Source organism: Etheostoma spectabile, chromosome 16 (assembly GCF_008692095.1).
Source record: "Etheostoma spectabile isolate EspeVRDwgs_2016 chromosome 16, UIUC_Espe_1.0, whole genome shotgun sequence".
NCBI lineage: Eukaryota > Metazoa > Chordata > Actinopteri > Perciformes > Percidae > Etheostoma > Etheostoma spectabile.
In genome coordinates, this window is record NC_045748.1 from 6,641,661 (window position 1) to 6,661,652 (window position 19,992).

General features: G+C 39.6%; 1 protein-coding gene across 1 annotated transcript; it reads left to right on the forward strand.

The window, feature by feature from the left end:
• The first annotated feature begins 1,056 nt into the window (after positions 1-1,056).
• On the forward strand, positions 1,057-16,027 carry LOC116704708 (matrix metalloproteinase-17-like). Its single transcript, XM_032540324.1, has 6 exons — positions 1,057-1,077; positions 1,148-1,356; positions 2,790-2,872; positions 4,823-4,975; positions 5,520-5,777; positions 14,316-16,027. The coding sequence occupies exons 1-6, from the start codon at positions 1,057-1,059 to the stop codon at positions 14,639-14,641; spliced, it is 1,050 nt and encodes a 349-aa protein (XP_032396215.1). The 3' UTR covers positions 14,642-16,027.
• The last annotated feature ends 3,965 nt before the right edge of the window (positions 16,028-19,992 follow it).

Sequence of the window (19,992 nt, forward strand, 5' to 3'; positions counted from 1 at the left end):
CTTATCCTCTCAATCCCACTCTGTAGCTTGACATTTAAAAATTGACAGTTTTAACAATTTAGCGGGGGGAAAAGGGGGTAAAATTTCCCATATTAGGTTATAAAAAAAATTGTAAAAAAGAAAGAAAAAAAAAAAACTGGATGATTTAAATGTATTTTCTCTCACTCTTCCCTGTTCCCTTTTGATCTTATGGGATGGATCTGTTTGCAGTAGCCCGGAATGAGTTTTGGGAAAGCCCGGCCTGGTGCCAAAACCCAAACCATAGATTTCCCTAATTTTAGAAGTAATACCCGGGGCTGTAGGAGACCCTCTGAAAAAAACCTACCTTTTGAAGACAAGGTTCCCCGGGCTGGCAGCCCCTTTCGGGACGAGGCAACATCAACTTTTTGTTTTGGAAAGGTTTAAAAGGGGGCAATTTAAAAAATTGCATTTTCCCTCCCGAAATTTAAATTTAAAAAATCTGCCCTTTAGTGTTACAAAAAGTGCACAAAGTGGTAATGGGAAATTTTAGTAATTGATTTTGGGGCAGAGGAAGATTTTGTTGGGAAAATTTTAAAAAAAAGTGGCCCCCCGTAATATAAAGAAAGTCACGGGCCCTCCCGTTTTCCAAAGTATTTGGAAGTACAGGACAGTTCTCCAATTATATTATTCTGAGCATGAAATTCATGCTACATTACATAATGGCAAGATTAGCTGTTCATTGAGATTGAAGACGCTTCTGCCTCTTCTTGATGTCCTCAGGGCTGTAAAGTGTGTGTGTCTGTGTCTTTGTGTGTGTAAACATTGTGGAGACATACACAACTGCTCCCACAGATTCTTTCTGTACTCCACTGACCATGACTTGAGAGCCTCTGCTGTAATTATTTATGTTTCCTGGTGCAGTGGTGTTGGTGAAAGCTCAGCAGACTGAAGAAAAGGCCTCTTCATGCAGGGAGCCACAATTGATGAGCTTTGTAGAGGAAGGCTATTGATTTAATGCAAACATGGATGGAGTTAATGGACCTCATTATGGCATGAGACCTTCACTGTAGGAAAGATATGTGAGGAAAGAGAATGATGAGCCTGAAGAGGAGTGAGGTGATGTCAGTGAACAAAGAAATCAAAGCAAACAAAAAATGAGACTCAAGCAGAGTATGTGTCACTATAGAAAATTGTAACTTTGCCAAAGAGCAGGAGTAGAGCAAATAACCAAGAATCAAAAGAAAATTATTACAGGTTTCATTTATTTGAGTTGACATGTTACGTCTTCCTAGGTGTCAGAGACTCAGTGTCCCACACGAACCGACCAGGAAACCCCTCCCAGACGGCTGAACCTCCTGTCCTGCTGGACCTTCCTGAAAACAGATCCACTCTCCTGTGAGTAGAAGGTGTAAAGATACTTTCACATGCAACAAAAAATAACCATAAAAGAACAACCAATCTACTGTCATGCTATAGCGCTATGCGTTATTTTAATAAATCCACTTCAATAACTCCTCAGTATCTTTCTCTAGGATTCTACTTTTGCACCTCGATCAAAGCTGCAATTTTGTTTCGTAAAAGCGGTGTTTTCCAGCCTTGACTCATTCGGTGAATCCCATTCAACATGACACAGCCTGGGCTGTAATGGCCAGAGTAGTGCAGCCGAGAGGAGTGTCAAAAATGGGATGGCACAGTACAATTTTTGGCACTAAAAGTTACGCTTGCTCCACAGTCGACTCAGAAGTCTTACCCAGACAAGGGCTGCTTCTTGTCTTGGCAAATGTGAGCGTGCTCATAAACCTCTGCAAAAATTGCATAAACACGTTAATGTTCACTATATTTTCTCATGTTGATATAAATTCCTTAACTAGGCATGCATACACACCCATACAAAATTGTCTATATTAAAATCAGGACAATGATAGATGTTCAGCTACTTCCATAAGAACGCTATACTCTTAATAGACCTCACACAGGTGGTATTTACTGCATTGTAATTTTATTGGATCTTATTATGGAGAGATTTCTATTTTTCTGATTGTATCCCTATACGTCACCATGATTGTATTGTGATTGTCTTTTACTTTTCTTAATTCCCCCACTTCCACTGCGAAACAATGTGATGAATCCATGCAGGAATACTTAATATTTATTGCATACAAGTGTTTTGGTGCTTGAAATGAAGTCATGAGGTGCCAACAAAGCAAATTAGCAAAGAGGTTGGGAGTGAGCTTGGGAGCCTGGCTGTCTAATTAAGTAATTCCCTAAACCAAGTTGGGCAGTTATCAGCCTGCAGTTTTTCAGATTATCAAGGATAATTTGGCTTCATTTTGTTCATTTATTTATTTTGAATGGTCATACCCCCCCAAGGGCACCAGCGCTGACCACTAGGCAGTGGTGTAGTGTTAATAAAGAGACCTTTGTTTGTACTATAAGGCCTGGCGGGCGCCCACTCTCTGCCCCGTGGTGCTAATGGTTTCATCATTGTCAGGCCGGCCACGTCAGTGCTTTAAATCACTTAAAAACTCTGAGTTTAACTGCACCCAGGGACCTCAGTGTGAAACCATCTCCTCTCTTGTTTCACCTGGTTTTACAGATTCATGCACAGGCACCCAGTCGAAGCAGATGAAAAGAAATACGTGATTTTTTTTCGATGCATAGAAAGCTCTTGAAAAAGATCAACACACTTTAGTACTTTAAAGATAACAAGTATTCAAGTTTTTTTTGACAAATAAACTTAGTTTCAAACTAAGTTTTTACATAAGAAGTTATTTTTCCCCCTCTTTTCACAATCTTCTCTCCTCCTTCTTTCCTAATATCTCTCTCAGGCTGTCGCGAGATGCCCCAGACAGATGCACCACTCACTTTGATGCAGTGGCCCAGATACGAGGGGAGGCCTTCTTTTTCAAAGGTACGAAGTCACAAAGGGAGAAAGACAGACGCAAAGCTACAGAGCTGCGTGGGAAAAATAAAACCAAATTAGCTAAATGAGTAGAAATAAAAGCTAATTTAAAAAAAAAAGGAGCGAGAAAAGAAAAAGAGGATGAAAGAATGGGGGTAGATACAGACACCCAACTGAGCCAGTTGAGTCCTGCCAAGAGACCGCTGTCCAAAAATTACATCAGGCTTTCATGCTACCCCTTGGAGGAGTGACCCCGAGCCTCCCACTGACAATAGAAACAAGAAACAGACTCACCTACCTTCAGCAGCAGAAGTGTTAGCAAAGTATGCTGAACTTTAACTGACATTTTTAAAATATATGATTGTTATATCCATTTTACCTTTTGGATGTTGTTTTTTTCTGATATTTCAATTGTTCAAGTTGTAGATTTTTCATATAGTTTTATTCCTGTAACATACGGGATGGCCTGCCACACATGTTTAACCCAGACTTATCCTGAGAGACATGAGTTAGCCATTTGGCCATTTAGCCATTTGGTTAATGGTTTTATTAGTGTCTGACACCCCGCATTACGTTTTTTGAATAAATGGTGGCCCTTCATTTTCATTTCCAATGAAAATTCTCACACACACTTGTCACCTCTGCTATTTGGATGGTAACCAACTAAATAAACCAAGGCAGAGGTGACAAGTGTGTGCTGGAATTTTCTATCTTTTTTCTGTGGAAATGGATCTTCAGTGGAGTTAATTCCCTGCACCCGAAGGAGACAAAGCACGTGGTGTGCATGCTGTTTTTTTTACCCTACGAACCTTCGTTTTCAGCCTGCCTTGAAGCTGTTCTGAAATGTCACGGATGAACTCTGCTGAAGGTGAAGAACACAATAGAGAAACTGCAGAAGAAAGAAAACAACTAATGCCTTTTGATTAAGATTGATAATAAATGAATTAGCAGTTAACTTAGGGCTAGACCTAAAATCAAAATCACGATTAATTACACATTTCACCTCAAAAACAATAATTACATTTTTTGTGATTCAATGACACACATTCGGACATAGCTTTTTTTAAAGTTTTGTTGTGTAAAATAAAATATAATCTATTAACTGCTAATTAACTTGTTAGTCCTAACTTTGAACCAGAAAAGATACGTTTTAAGCTCCTCTTTTTTATGCTTGTGGAGAGTGACTTGACACATAAAATTATATTGATGAGGACCGTTGAGTTAAATCAGCCATACATAGAGTATACCAGGCAGACACACAGCTGGCAACCTGAAGGTGGAGGCGTTGGAAACAGGCTCGGACATACACAACGCGGGCCGCTGTGGACTTGTATCAGCCCCGCAAGTGGTTTCAGGAAAGTCGCTGCATGTGTCCGATATTGCACAAAACATCAACACCGGTACAAGCCTACAGCTGTCCACAGACACAGAGTGGAGAAAGTGTCTCAGAGCGTCCCGGACAGGTGAACTGAGACTGTTTTTTGCTTGTCGGTCACACAAAAATCAGCACTTACTGGCTGCTTGATTAGCTAAACGCTAACTAGTTAAACGCTAGCTATCAGTAAACAGAAGGTAGTGGCTGGTGTCTGTTGTGTACTTTGGTGTTTGTGTGTGTGCATGTCGGCCCGCCCCCGCATTTGGGCCATTTTTCTTTTTCAACCCTGCACACGTGATAGAAGTTAACCCTAATTTAGGCCTTTCTTGAGTCAAACAGTTATTCAGCCCAGGTGGTCAGCCTTATTAATTGGACTTTTTTTTTTTTTTTTGCTTTTTATATCATTTCTACACAAACATGCCAATAACAGCCTTCATTCATTTATATTTTTACTGTTGTAAGTTTTCCCTTGGAGAATTCATAAAAAATAACAAATAATAATGGACAGACACCACACATCTATTAATATTTGTCATCAGCATCCTGAATAGTGCTGATCCCTCTAACTGTCATGTTTTTCATAGGGAAGTTCTTCTGGCGACTAACAAGAGAGAAGCACCTGGTGTCTCTGCGTCCCGCTCAGATCCACCGCTTCTGGAGGGGCCTCCCACCCAATCTGGACAGTGTGGATGCTGTGTATGAGAGGCCCGGGGACCACAAAATAGTCTTTTTCAAAGGTAGAGTAAAATCTGCATTTCAAGGTGTGTCAGATGTTTGAATGGGTCTGTAAATGTGATCATCTGCAATCACAGAATTGTATTCTCTTTTTTAAAAGTAAAAAGTGAAAGCATTTTTTAAAAACTTGTTATGACTTGCAGACGTCTAAAATGTGATTCATCCACGCTGTGAAGAGGCAAGATGAAAAGAGACTGTTCACGCCTTTCTTACTTGGACTTTGAAGGAAATTGGGACTTTTTGCGACGTGAGAGTGCAGATAAATTATGAACTGAAATGAAATAAATTTAAAAAAAGAAACATGAGTGCAGAATCAAGGGCATGTTTCACATTTTATGTAAAAGGTATAACAGCTTTCCTGGCCGAGAACATACTTCGTTGGCTGCGTAACAAAAATATGTGTGAATCTTAATTTTATTTCACAAGCGTGTCCTTCAGATTTCTTGCCTTTTCAAATGTATCATCCCAAGTGCACACACTGTCTGCTGTGTGTGATGTACAGAACAATAGATCATTAAGTAGATTTTGTGTGTCCACCCTCTTTAGGTCTAAAGTACTGGGTATTTAAAGACAATAACGTGGAGGAGGGCTACCCTCGACCAATCAGTGACTTTGGCCTACCCTTGGAAGGAGTGGATGCAGCCTTTGTTTGGCTACACAACGACAAAACCTACTTCTTCAAGGACAACCACTACTGGCGCTACGATGACCACCTGAGACGTATGGACCTGGGCTACCCCAAAGACAGCTCGCTTTGGAAGGGGCTGCCGCCACAACTGGACGACGCCATGAGGTGGTCTGATGGTGAGTAACCGTATCATCGCCTACAATTTCTAGCTGCCTATTGAGACCACAGCTGTTTTACTTTACCTCAGAACCTTCCACTAGCTCCTCCTAGTGAATTTCCAGGTAAGCAGACCTTCTAGAGTGGCCTAAAGAGTGAAAATCGTTGACTTTTAGGTCGGTTGTGTTCTTCAAACTGTCACGTTGAGAAAGGCCGGTCACTCCGCAGAGAAATGTAATTTTGACCCCTTGTCAACGAGATCTCACACAAACGTTTGAGGCTGAAGGTGAGGGTTGAAGTAAGCTTTGTTTTGTGACTTAAGGCATCAATATACTTTAACTGAAATGCTTGTCAGATTGTCTAACAGTGTCTGAAACCCCCAATGCAACAGCTGAAATGAGGGTCCGGTATTTGCCTTTAGACGTGGTCGGATGACACATTACGTAGCCTGTCACAATACGTTTATTGTTGCAACCAAGTTACCTCAAGTGTGGTCAATATCTCAACCTCTTTTAATTAACTTTTGAAGTACAATCTACGGTGCTGTCTCCTGTGCTGAAAGTAAAGTAAGTCTAACTAAAAGTAGATTTATACAACGCCTTTATTCAGTATGTGTCACAATGTGATTTACAATTAATTACAAAAGCCAACCATAAGATACAGATACAAAAACCTAAGAGCAGATATCTTTTTTCTGTTTCAATAACATGGCCACTTCTTTAAAGAACTTCAAATTGATGTGTGATGGTAAATTTGCGTTGGTACTTTTTCAATATCCCACAAAATAAATCATCAAAACCAGAGTGAAAAGGTGTGTAAAATAAAGCCAGTTTTGACGTCTTCCATCTTTATAAAAAATGGTTTATGAAGACATACTGATTGACTCATTTAACATATAAACAACAAATCGGCACTGTCTGTTTTTTCCTGTGATAAATGATAACATTTCTTAGAGAAAAATAGAGTTGTGACACTCCACCAAAGCATCAGATGACTGGTAGCTCTGGTATCTGCTGGTGCCAAAGGCAAGACTGTGCAATATCCTTCTCAAGGGAAATCCTTGAAGATGAATGAATTACAAGAGAAACATTAGACAGGAATGGAACAATTATGCAAGTTAGCAAACATGCACCTTCAAGTCTTGGATGAAGTTTTACAATCTGATTACAAATCTGAGCAAACTTCCCAGGAGCAGCAAAACACTGAAATAGTCACTCACTGTAAATAAAGGTGTATGTGTCTTTTCAGCCATGTTAGCAACATGACACTACGGATGAACATTCATGGTCCCATGAGGATGAATTAAGCTTTTAGCTCAATGCACCCAATTATTATGGCAATGCAGTGATGCCATTGTCATTACGTTACATTATATTGACATTTGAGTGGGAATACAGGGTTATACACTTTGTTTCATTTGAATAAAGAATAATCTTACTACATCTTAAAATTTGTTTAAATTCAAATGTAATGTCCATTTCTGTCTCTCATACAAAATGAGACATATCACCTGGAAAACTCGAATCCTATGTTAGATTGGTCATCATTCATACTGTGGTTCTGACTGTTTTTTTTCTATTTTGTTTAGGTTTATTTTATTTTGGCAGTCTCACTGATTGTATCCACGCACATTTCACATTGGCATAGCTGCAGAATGCAGATTAGAGGCACATTAGCATTTATTTATTTGTCACATGTCAAAATATTTCTTTAATCTTTGATCTGTTATTTTAACTTGGCACACATGGTCTTTTTTTTTGCCATTACACTCTGCTTTACATTCACACAGTGGAACACGACACGTTCAAACCTTGGAGCATGCCCAGTGTTATCACAGTGAGCAGCTCCTCTGTGGCAGCTAGTGTCAAGGCCACACCGCCTGCTTCCAACACAGCATCAAAGTCATCCGATCACATGTGCATGTTAATGAGAAGTTCTGTTAGGTGTGTGTGTGCGTGTGCGTGTGCACGCACTCATGTACGCACACACACACACACACACACACACACGCATACAATGTTAGGGGGCATTTTTACTTATTAAATATACCCCCCCTAAAAACCAGATACTGGGTCCTGAAATTTGATGCCACTCTCAGTGCGAGCCTGAATGTCCTTTATCCCCCCCCCCCCCCCCCCCTGCAGTATGAACAAGGAAGCTCTTTCCATTGGGCCTCTCAGGTGTTAGTGGTCTGTGTTCTGTCTGCGGTTTGCTCCAAGCTCTTTGAAGTGTGTATGTGTGCGTGTGTGAGACAAGGCCAGTTGGACAGCACCAACTAGGCTTCACCCCCAGCTATTATCACCACATATCCTGGAAGGGTAAACTTGGAAACCTGCATGCACAAACCCACATAGATAGACCATAGGGCATGGGAACTGAAGCCACATCAAAGCCTGTTCTCCACTTGTTTCAATAGCTCAGGATGAATAGAGAGAAAAGAGATAAAAACAGAGGGAGAGAAAAGAATATGGCAGCAAGATTGAAAGAGGAGAGACAGTGACACCTCGTTATGAAAATGGAACAGAAAAACAGGGAGGGATAAGTGAAAAGGGGAATTCAGACGAGGAGAAATGGGGACACCTGAGGATGAAGAAAGATAATAAAGACAAGAAGAAAAAGAAAAAAGGTTCGGAAGATAGATGACTTGACTCAGAGGACAGATAGAGAAATCATAGAGAGATAGAAACAGGCAGTAAACCCATAGAGAATGGTTGCTGTGGAGGGGAAAGAGGAAGCATAAAGGGCATGAATGTAGCTGTAATAATGATGATAATCATAGCTGCTGGCATCAGTATGGCACCCAGGAGTAATTTTGCCTTGTTGTCATGGTGAGAAAAAGGTAAAGGGAGTGGAAAATGAAATTTATCAGGCATGAATATTATCTTTAAACTGTGGATGAAGTTCGCCTATAACAGTCAGCTGCCACAATTGTAGTGATATCACATTTGAAGAGTAAAAGTTACAACCTCTGTAATCAGAAGTCCAGGAAGTGATTCATGTAGTAATTCTGGAATCAAGGGCAACTTTGGTGACAAGCTCCAGAAAATACTAAAACAAAGAAAGAAATTATTCAGTTAAAGGTTGGTTAGTAAGTAATTTCTTGTGAATCACAATCAAGAAAGCAAAGACATTAATGACATGGTGAGCTCAACAAGTTACTCTACAACAAATTACTCGCAATGAACATTCATCATCAGAAAAGCTTTTTGCTGTGGTCATTTAAATCCCTTCTTAACATTACAACCTGCAAAAAATACACTTTCACCAACAAAAACAACCATGTATTACAGTAACAGTGCTATGGGGGACAGGATACACCTCTTAAGGAAGGGACTAGTCATAAAATTAATTTACAGTTAAAATGTTTAGTAATGGCATTAGCTCTGCTACATAGCCAAAGCATGCTATATCTTCCTCCTTGTGCCAAGAGCTCCATTGTTGTACACAAATTATTAACATTATATAACACATCAGTGAGCCACACGGTTGTATTGGGTGACATGTTGTTTATTTTGTATAAATCTCACATACACTGTCTTGCTAATACAACTACTAAGTGTTGTCTATTAATCCCCAGCTGAAATAGTCCCCAACAAATACCCTGTTTACTCCCATTATGTAGCGTTTGTTGAAAACGTCAGTGCCCAGCTGTTTTAGGAAACTGCTGATCCTATAAATGAAACTACATAGTTGTATGTATTCTTTGAACATTTACAGCTTTAGTATGAACAAATGGGTACATATATTGACTATACATGATATATGTGATGTATTGACAAGAAACATACAGATCAACAGCCTTGTTCTTTATTTCTTATGTTTCAGTAATGTATTAATAGAGCAGTCTGTCAAGAACAGATATTGCCATAAAGTGAATCTAATCACCCTCTTGAGAAATGATTGCACAACAAATAACCTATTTTCGGGCTATAATGCATATTACTGTTACCATATTAAAAGAAGGAGCCCTAAGTGTCATTTTTTGTTCAGCCATTGATTCATCTCCGCTCAAAGAATCTGGAGACCATTTATATTCTCAAGCTGATTCATGGGTTATTAGCAAGTAGTTGGTGAGGTTTTAACTCCATTCACTACTTTGGACAGCTCCAGGACTTTTTGTCTCTGATGAAAAGAAAGAAGCATTTTAGCAAAGTGGCTTTCAGCCCTGTGGGCTTGGACTTCCAATAATAGTGAATAACGAGGGTGACTTTGTGAGTGTGTGTACTCTTGTACTTATATCTTTGGGAGGATCAAGTTCAATTCTAGACTTAGAGAATGAGGACCTTTTCGCAAAGTGAGGATAATGAACTGTATTTATTTTGAGAACTTTTGGGACTTATTTTTATGGTTATATATAATATATAATATATAATATAATACACAATGACTGAGGTATAGAAGAATGTGTATGTCTATGCACTAGAGTATACATTACCTTGTTTTAATTCTAACATGCTGCAGTCCACATTGAGTATATTCTCATTATTATGCACGGGGAATGGACTCTACTGGGTCCCACTTCTGGGGTAAAGGCTCTTTACAGAAAACTGCCTAAACCAACACCACTCCAGTTTTACCTTGTACATTTTAGCTATTTTAATTACTGCTCTTACCCATAATGAACAGAAAGACATCTCATCACAAAGAAATGAGGGTTTCTAGTGTTCTTTCTGTCTGCCATTTCTTTGACATTTACTTTCAAGGCCAAATCGTGAATACAGAAATGTAAAGCAAATGCTTTTTACTCGATGTAGCTGAAAGAGCTGTGCAAGCAATGCAATTGATCTTCGAACTTATTGCTCTCACATATTCTTTGGTAAATAAATATTCCACTCAGGATACAAGTCCTTGAGTGCCCCATTTAAAAGTAAACTGAATACTTTAATTATTCTTTGTCCTTCATTCTTATTTTCTCTCATCTTATTGTCTAACTTCCAGCAAACACTTGGATGAATGCAAGGCTCATACCATGCAAATGCTGGTGGATTTTTACGCACCAGTTTATATCGGAAACGTCTTTATTTATGTAAAGGAAAACACAAGATGCAGGCGCCAGGTGACAATTTGAAATATAAGAATATAATGCAGTAAGACTTTCAGGCATCCTGTAGCCTGTTTGTTTTCAAGTATGTATTCTCCTGTAAATCAAGTTTTCTCATTTGATGTTGTCTCTGCTGAGTCTACACACATGTAGGCCCGATTTACTCTTCCCTCCTCTTTCGTGTTTTTAGTTTGTGGAAGTAACCTCTTTAAATGTGCATGTGGCACCTGTTCACATCAATGATACAATGATTCAATATAATTCATTTATAAACCCCTGGACTGTAATAGCTTGTATGTGTTTCAGCTAGATTTGTGCTCATTTTTGGGCGACCAGATAGCTCAATTAATCCTTGACGCAGCGAGCCAGGGTTTGACTCCAGCCTGCGGCCCTTTGCTGAATGTCATTGCCACTCTCTCTCCCCTTTCATATCTTCAGCTGTCCTGTCAAGTAAAGGCCTTAAAGAGACCAAAAAATAATCTTTCAAAAAGATGTGTGCTCAATTTCAAAATGTTCTGCACATTCAAAACACATCCCACATATCTGTGTTCTCTGAGAAGTTGTAGAGTCATAAAGGCGTAGCCTAATTTAATAAGAATAAAGTCACAATATTGCTGTGCATTTCGTTACTGCTCAACAGCCTGGATTGCCTGGACCTCAAGTTTATTTCAGGGCCATGCATTTGCTCAGCCTCTCTGATAAATTAAAGCTTATTATTTCTACCATAATAGATCCAATGGTATTTTTGACACATTTACAACATGGGGTGGGTGGAACATGAGTTTTTTAATTGTTCTGTATCATGTTTTGTTTTTGTTGTTGTAAGCAGTGGAGCTTAGAGATGGCTGGTCATTCTCCTTTATTTGTCACTCTGCTAGATCATTTTCAGCCTGGTCTCACAGAATTCCGTGAAATTATCACAAACTGTTAAAACCGCATTACGTGGTGGTGGCACGGAATATGTGAAAAGTCTGTGTGGCCAGCACGGAAAACAATGCCAACGTAAAGGCAGTGAGAAGATGACGTAGCATGACGACCTTTTCCTTAACTTAATTGCCCGTGTTCATTTCACAGAATTCTTCCATGGGCCCATCACGGAATTTTCGGCAATCCGTGTTCATTGCAGGGAATTATTCCATGGGCCCATCAGATAATTTTTTGCAATTCTGTGAAACACAGATTTTGAGTTAAGGGCCCGTGTTCATTTTGCTGAATTCTGTGAGATCAGCTTGATAATTCTGGTTTTAGTGCATCTTTCTCGAACGTGCTACACTCCACTGGCACTAAAATAAATGTACGTATAAGGAATCCACCTAATTTGGTCACATATCAGTTAATGTATGAAGTAACTGAACTACTGATGATTCATTAAATGTCAACTAATCACATAAAGCCATAGTGACTTGATCATTTAATTGTGAGCAACAGGAATCCATTATACATCCTGCATTAAAGTATCATGAGTCATGCATTAGTTATTATAAAGTGTTACCTATATACAGTCCATGGCTTTATGACAGAATAAGATTCTTTTCTGTAGATTTTGTGAGTAAAGCATACCAGAATAATATTTACTCCACAGTTACAGCTCCAAGGCCATTAATGAGGTAACATTCTTTACTTCGCTCAAGCCCCTTCACTTCTTTATCCCTCACCTCTTATTCACCACGTAAGAAAATGAATGAGCCAAAATACTATCACCTGTTTACTTCTCTCCTCTTGTTTGTCTCAGTCAACAGCCTTATGGGAGGTGGTGGACTTCCAGTTAACATATTCCGTTTCTGAGAGTTCAGGAAACAGAAGTTGGTGAACCAAATTCCAAATGATGTTGTTTTTTTTGTCCAATATGAGCACATGTTCAAACAATCCATTAGTCAATTTATATAAATAACATATTACATTTGGCACGGTAGAAAAATAAAAAAGAGTCTGTCCAAAAATATCGCAGCCTATTTTATGAACTTATTTTTCTTAATGGCACGTAACACATACTGTATTGGAGGGAGGTTTTGTTCCTACAAAATGCTATTTTCATCAGAAGCACACAGTGTTTATTTTGTTTAATTTTGTTCCACCAATGCCCATTTGGTATTTTGGACACTCTAATTAACTTAAGTACACTGAAGTGAAAGGACAGGGGCAGTAGGGGGTGTGTCAGTAACAATCAGCTGGCACAGTGGTACAGTTATGGTGTCAAAAATGCCCTAAAGGGGTTGCTGTGTTCTGTACCAGCACAAAGAACCCCCAAAACAACATAAAGCCCCTTTATGTATGTAAGTCAGGCCAGTTTTACTTGTTCATTCTTTAAATAGAACATATTTTTAAATGCACATTAGTATAAGTATAATTTCGATGCAACAAAAGCAATAATACCAGTAAGGCAGAATCAGTTCAGACATTCTGATAACCAACTCCTCTAAACAGCCTTACAAAATACTTCAAAGACTCTTAATTTAAGACATGTTTATGCATTCACTTGCTGGCGCTCAATTATCCAGTCTCTTCCAACATGGGTGCTCAATCTTACAGCTATCACCAGCAAAGTTCTTGGCTACAACATCCAAGTGGATACAGGATACATCTGCCACCTTGAATTTGTTTTTTTTCCCTAGTTAAACCATCATCATCCCATAATACCTAACATCAACCACAGAATATAAGCTTGTCACAACACTCGGTGAGTGGTAACGCCAACGTTTGCCAGCTGAACTATTATTTTCACATCGAGATAACGGAGCCTGCAGTCTGCAAAGCAAGTGCACCAACTGCTAATCAGGTTGTTGGTTTTAGTTTTTTCGACTTAAGGCTAGTCTTGTGTCAACACGCTAAGAGTTCTATTTTTGTGTGAGTGCATTCTGCAAAGTGCAGATTTGAGTCTGTGAAAAAAACAAATTCAGAAGAGTGTGACTGGAGGTTACACACACACACTTCAACAGGGAACAATACCGCATTTCTCATGCTATTTTCAACAGAGTAAGAATGAATATCATGTCTTTTTTGTTTATGGTTATGTAACATTGAAGTGCAGAGTCTGGTATGAAATAGATACATTCAGATGGTGTTTGGAAGGAAAAAAGAACTTCAAAATCTCACATGATGTGCTCTGAAAATCATCCATGCTAGTTTGAGAACTGATCTGGATGCTTTCTCTCAAACTCACCTGTGGGTAAACTGCTAGGATTGCACTGGTGGTGCATTGAATGAAAGGATATGATTCTCCGTGATGGATTTAAGGCTGTACCCACTCATATATATCTTTTGTAATCCCACCCTGTTTCAAATTATTCCCACCCCATCTCTAACAGGCCGTGGGGTATGTTAATAACAGTGTGAAAGCACTAAGCATAAACATTCTGCACTGTGAATCACTGATTCATGATATTAAGGCACTTGATGTTGAATCTGTTATCGTTGCTTATGTATTACACATCAGAGCAAAGCCAATTCAGTACCTTGTGTGGATACTAAAGCACATACTATTGTTCTCATACCAAATCTTTGCTCTTTCTCTTCGAAGGCTCGTCCTATTTCTTCAAGGGGAAGGAGTACTGGCGAGTGCCGAGCAGCGACATGGAGGTGGAGGCAGGGTACCCCCGCCTCATCGCTAAAGACTGGCTGCTGTGCACCGAGATGCAGTCGGACTCTCCAGACACGGAGCCCAAAAGCACGGAAACAAGAGTCAACGTGCACCATCACCCAGACCACGCAGAGAATGGATACGAGGTGTGCTCCTGCACCTCTGACACCGCCTCGCCTTTGGGCGCCCGCCCCTCCCCATCTCCCCTGTGGCTGCTGCCACCTCTCTGGACGCTCTCGCTGGCCCTCCGCTCTGAACTGCTATGATGCCAAAACATGGGACAAAGTTCTTGAGCTGATTAGTTGAGAGCCAACTGGACACTTAGCAGAAGCAAAATTTGGAACATTTTCTTCTCCTTCCAACATTTGGTATCCTTTTGTGAACATTTTGATGTTATTTATTTGACATGTCATTTTGGGGGCACTGCGAGCTAAAGGAGTCATCCTTATGGGCATCAACCTACTCATGCTTTACAAAGTTTTTTTACTGAATGGTCAAATTACTATATCTCTGCAAGGAAAAAGGTTATAGACGTGTATTCCAATACCACAGTGTTTATTTGTCTTCATGTGCAGCAGGTTCACAGCTGCAATGCCTCACATGCAGACAAGTTAAAGGCATTCTGGGAGGAAGGCAAGTGCAAAGGTGAGCAGTGTAGCAACACACATTGTTGCTTATTTCATGAAATTACAGCATAAGCTTTGTTACACGATCAGTTCACCAAAATTAGTTCAAAATTGCCAAAAAACATACAGTATGTTCTCACTTACTTCTAGTGGTATATAGCAATGTAGATGGTTCTATTTTTATGTAATGGTTTCCGCTTCCACCCGATACAGGGGAGATGAAAGTAATGTGTGCTGTTCGACACACTGAAAAATTACACTCGGAAACTAACACAGTATTGTGCCTTTGCAAAACAATGTCAGTGTTACTCTGGATAATCCATCCAGAACTCATCAAGAGCAATTCCTCTTTCAAAAGTAGATTCAATTACAGTTTACAACAAAGTATGTAGACTATCCAGAGTAACATTTGGATTTGAAGTTATAAAAGTTATTTTTCAATGCTGTGTGCACCACCAACACTTTCCATTCACCAAACAGTCCTTGTGACTGTGTAAGGATAGATGGATGAGTAGGTGGATGGACTGTCACCACCGGTTTCCTTCCCTTAACTCCACACTCAAGTGAGGGACTGCTGCTCATGTACGTATTCTAACGGTTAAATCATTTGCACCTCTGGTTCAGAAGCATTTCCTCCTCTTGGTTTAGTTGTATCTTACGTATCAAATTCAGATTAAATAATAGTTTATTTTACGTTCTTTGATCAGGTCATCGAGTTTGAGTAGTTCTTTGACTTTTTTTTTCGTTATCACTCCTAGCTCCACAACTTGTCCCTTGGATTTATTCTTGCTGTAAAGATATATTTACCTAGAGACAGATATATTTGTGTTAAAATGTTCTGCAGTTATTGCATAACCAAGTGGAGTGTGTATATTTTAAGCTGTGTTTTCTAATGTAAAATATTTTTATAGAAAAATTAAACAAAATCTGAATGATTTTATTGGCTAAATAAATGTGTATGGAGACGGATTATTTTGAGTACTCAGTGTTGTGGCTGTGTGGTTGCGAGAGTGTAATTAGCGTCATTAAAAAGGAGCCCGGCCTTGAAGACATATGAAGGCAATATGACAGCTCGCAGACACTAGCTGGAAGCGGCTCTCCATCTCCCTGATGTTCTTAATGTTTCCTTGTGTAGTGGTCAATGCTGTTCATCAGGAATGCAAACTACATCATGTCAATCACACCACCCGCACTCGCCCAGTCTGCTCTATGAACACAGTTTCTGGCAGAGGATTATACAGTATGTTTCTTAAGGAGAGAGAATCAGAAAAGCAATGCCACCTATACCAGAAATATTCAGCAGCTCAGATACTGCTAACTGACAGATCAAAGTTAACAGGATGTTAGGCCTGTCGAGTCATGGTACACACACCGGGGGTGATACTGTATACAAGAAAGTAACACATGAAATTTGTCACATGCTTTACAAATTAATGATGGGCTAATAAAAAAATGGAAATGCTTTGTAAATTGCCTAACTTTGCCTAAAATCACATTCAGTTTTTCTTTTTTTTGATACAGACTTCTTACTTTATGATATGATAAATATTGAATGTGCATCTTCACTAAAAAGGCGTACTGTTCTTTACTGCAATTTCTAACATGTAATATTTGGTTGATGTTCAATCCAGCATATTTAAAGCATGATTTAAATATTTTGTTTTTTGTTTTCACTCAAAAGCATGCAGTGCATTTAGCACTAGTTATCTGCACTGAGCCCCCTCAAGCTGCAGGCACAGTCTCTGCTTCTCAAAGATTCAGGCACCAGCTTGTAGGTAGTCTGAAAGGTTAAAGCCGGGGCAAATTAAGTTCGCAAACCACCCGCTTCTGCTCATTAAGCTAATTGCTGTGAAAGCCACATAATAATCTAAGGCGACCCGGATTTTTATCACCTCCTTTCTTTCATCTGGATTTAAACAGCTGAACAGTGAGAAGATATTGCTTAAAGAGATTTAAGTGAGCTAATCTAACTGAAACTGTAACAGTGGGGGGGAGGGGCAGAAATAGGGGAAGTTATGCCCTTGCAAACACCCAACAATACCACAATTTAACACATTACATACAGTTACATTACACACTTAAGTAATGTCCTAATCATGCTGTGGATGTTTATTTTACCCAAAGAATACCAAAATAATGCAAACCCAAAAGCTTCACTCTGTTTTGAGGTAAAATATTGTATACAAGTTTAAAATGTCACTCAATCGCCATTTTTGCCAACAGCAGCTGTTTTCCTTCCTTCCTATTGACACACTCGAGTGGTATTAATTAACTGGTGTGGCTCAGCAGCCACCAGGAGAGCACCTGCACCCACAGGCAAATGCAGCAGGGATGGGTCACTTTCAGGCTGTTTGGCAAGACCCTATCAACAGAACAATGTGTTAAATTTAGTAATAATGGAATGTTATTGAAGATAAAAAAGTAATCTTTTTAAGTACAGTTTGACTGAACATGTTAAAATAGTGCCATCATTCATAGAGCTTCTCCTATAGAATAGTACAACCACACGACACTCTCACTGCTAGTCTCCAGATGGGGCCAGGCACAACCAATCAATCACTCTGGAACTAAAATATTCAAGAGTGGAGGAGCTACTTGCAAAACTGAGAAGTTGCTGTGGGATGGTAACAAGAAGAGAGCGTACAGTGAGAGGAGAAACAAAGGAATGTAATGGAAGTGACAGATTAATAGACAGATACACAGCACAGAAACTGAAAATAGAACTAATAGAACTGGCAGCAAGAGAACAAAACCGAAAAATTAAATGTCATCTCTAAAGAGATAGAAGCAATTTAGCAGTGCATAATCCACAGGCGAGATAGTAAAAATGTTTTCCCACAGTAGCTGTTTACACAGTCTGTTAAAGGACAATTCTGTTTATCACAAGTTGGATCTTTAATAGTTTGATTAGAGATGTTTCAATACCAGTGTCAGAAAAGCCTCTCAATCTGCCTAAAATGCTGGTGTTGGTATTGGCAAGTACTTGAATTTAAACACTGATCCGATACAACTTAATTTAGCACTGAATATAATCTACTTTTAAATAGTTTTGTTCTATTCTTTTTCCGTTATGATGATAGAGTCAAACTGATGATAAAAGAAAATTCGGTGGCGTTTATCGATTTGTTTCACAAAGAGTTTAACAACAATAATAGCAATTATGTAAATGTGCTGTATTTATATAGCGCTTTTCTAGTCTTAACGACTACTCAAAGCGCTTTAACATCATACAGCATACATTCACCATTCACACACATGTGGACGAGGCTGCCGTACAAGGTGCCACCTGCTCATCAGAAAAACACTCACACACATTCACACTCCGATGCGCAGCACCGCGGGGTTCAGTGTTTTGCCCAAGGACACTTTGGCGTGGGACTGCAGGGCCAGGGATTGAACCACCAACCTTCCGATTGGCAGGCAACCACTCTACCACTGAGCCACAGCCGCAGGCGCCCAGCCACAATTATATCACATCCATGTGGAGTTAGTAGTACACTGCTGTTGAAACATAAAATATATGTGCTTTTAAACATGCTGGTATCGGATCGGTACTTGGTATTGGCCGATACGCGAGTTTTGATATCGGGAAGGAAAAAAATGATATCACAAAATAAGTACTTGTCCATTTTTATCATCATACGTGCCAAAGTAACCTGGGTACAAGGTGACAGCGCTACATTAAGGTCCAACAAGATGATCAGACAGGTTATTACCAGGTTGCCTAAATAATAATTTAATAATAATAATTTATACTCTTTACTGATCCCCTATGGGGAAATTACAATTTGTTATTACACACTACACACAGGCCTGAAACCAGTTTATTGGGATATTAAACCTGGGAAATTAAACCCGGGGCATCCAATATGTTGTTGGACTGCTATGGCAACTCAGAAAGTCAAAGTTGAAGTAGGAAGAGTCAGCATCAGGTTGGTTTGAACACTGTAATGGATGTTTAAAACAGACAGTCTGTGTTTTTTTTCTTCATAATGCTAATTATATCATCTGAGTGCTTGTGTTTCTCCCCCTGTCTGACTTCTTTAGTTACGCTGTCACATTCACAGACCACACCAAATATGATCAGCGTTACCGATATAAACCAATTTCAAAACTATAAATTAAGTTGTAATAAACAGATTTTAAATCTTTACAAAATAATAAAAAGCCTTGCAGAGAGTGCTGTGTCAAAAACCAAAGGTCCCTGCGTGTGTGTGTAATTGCGTTTGTGCGTGCATGCATGTGTGAGAGTGTGTGTGTGTGTATGTATGTATGTATGTATGCATGTATGTGAGTGAGTGAGAGAGTGTGAGAGCTTGTCCCAGACAGGCGAGGTTAGTGCTCTGCAGCAGTGATAAGAATTTTGAACCATGCTCTCTATCAGACACTCTCACACTCTTAGCTTGGCTAACCCCATACAGACAAATGTGTGTGTGTGTGTGTAAGTCTGTGTGTGTCTGTTGCTTTTGGCTTTCAGGCAGCCCTCTATAGATCAGGAGGGGGTGGTCATAGGAGAGAGGAGCAGCTGTTGTTGTGGCTGTCCATTTTGCATTTTGCCTGTCCTCACACACACATCAAAGAGCTCAGAGCAGGACCCCTGAAGTTGGAACATGTGCAGAATACACAGCAACAGACCTCTAAACACCTGACAAGGAACAGCGTTGGAGCCGTGGGAGATCATGCAAAGAGACGGGATGCCAGAGTGCTCTCTTTTAGATCACAATTAAATTCGCCAACAGCCAAATTGTAGGAACTACAGTACATCGTAAAGGATGGTAAAAGCTCTTATTTTCTCAACTCCCAATAAGTAAATTACTTGAGCCAACGGTGATATGAATGCTGAGAGGAAGGCTGACATACCTCTCGCTCATCTGATCAACATTTATCTGATGATGTTCACTTGGGTTTAGTCTTTATGCTCACACACTTTTTCTGTTTAGGGGCTTTAATTCCCAGACCTGCCTGAGAAGAAAAAAAGGAGTGCACAGTGG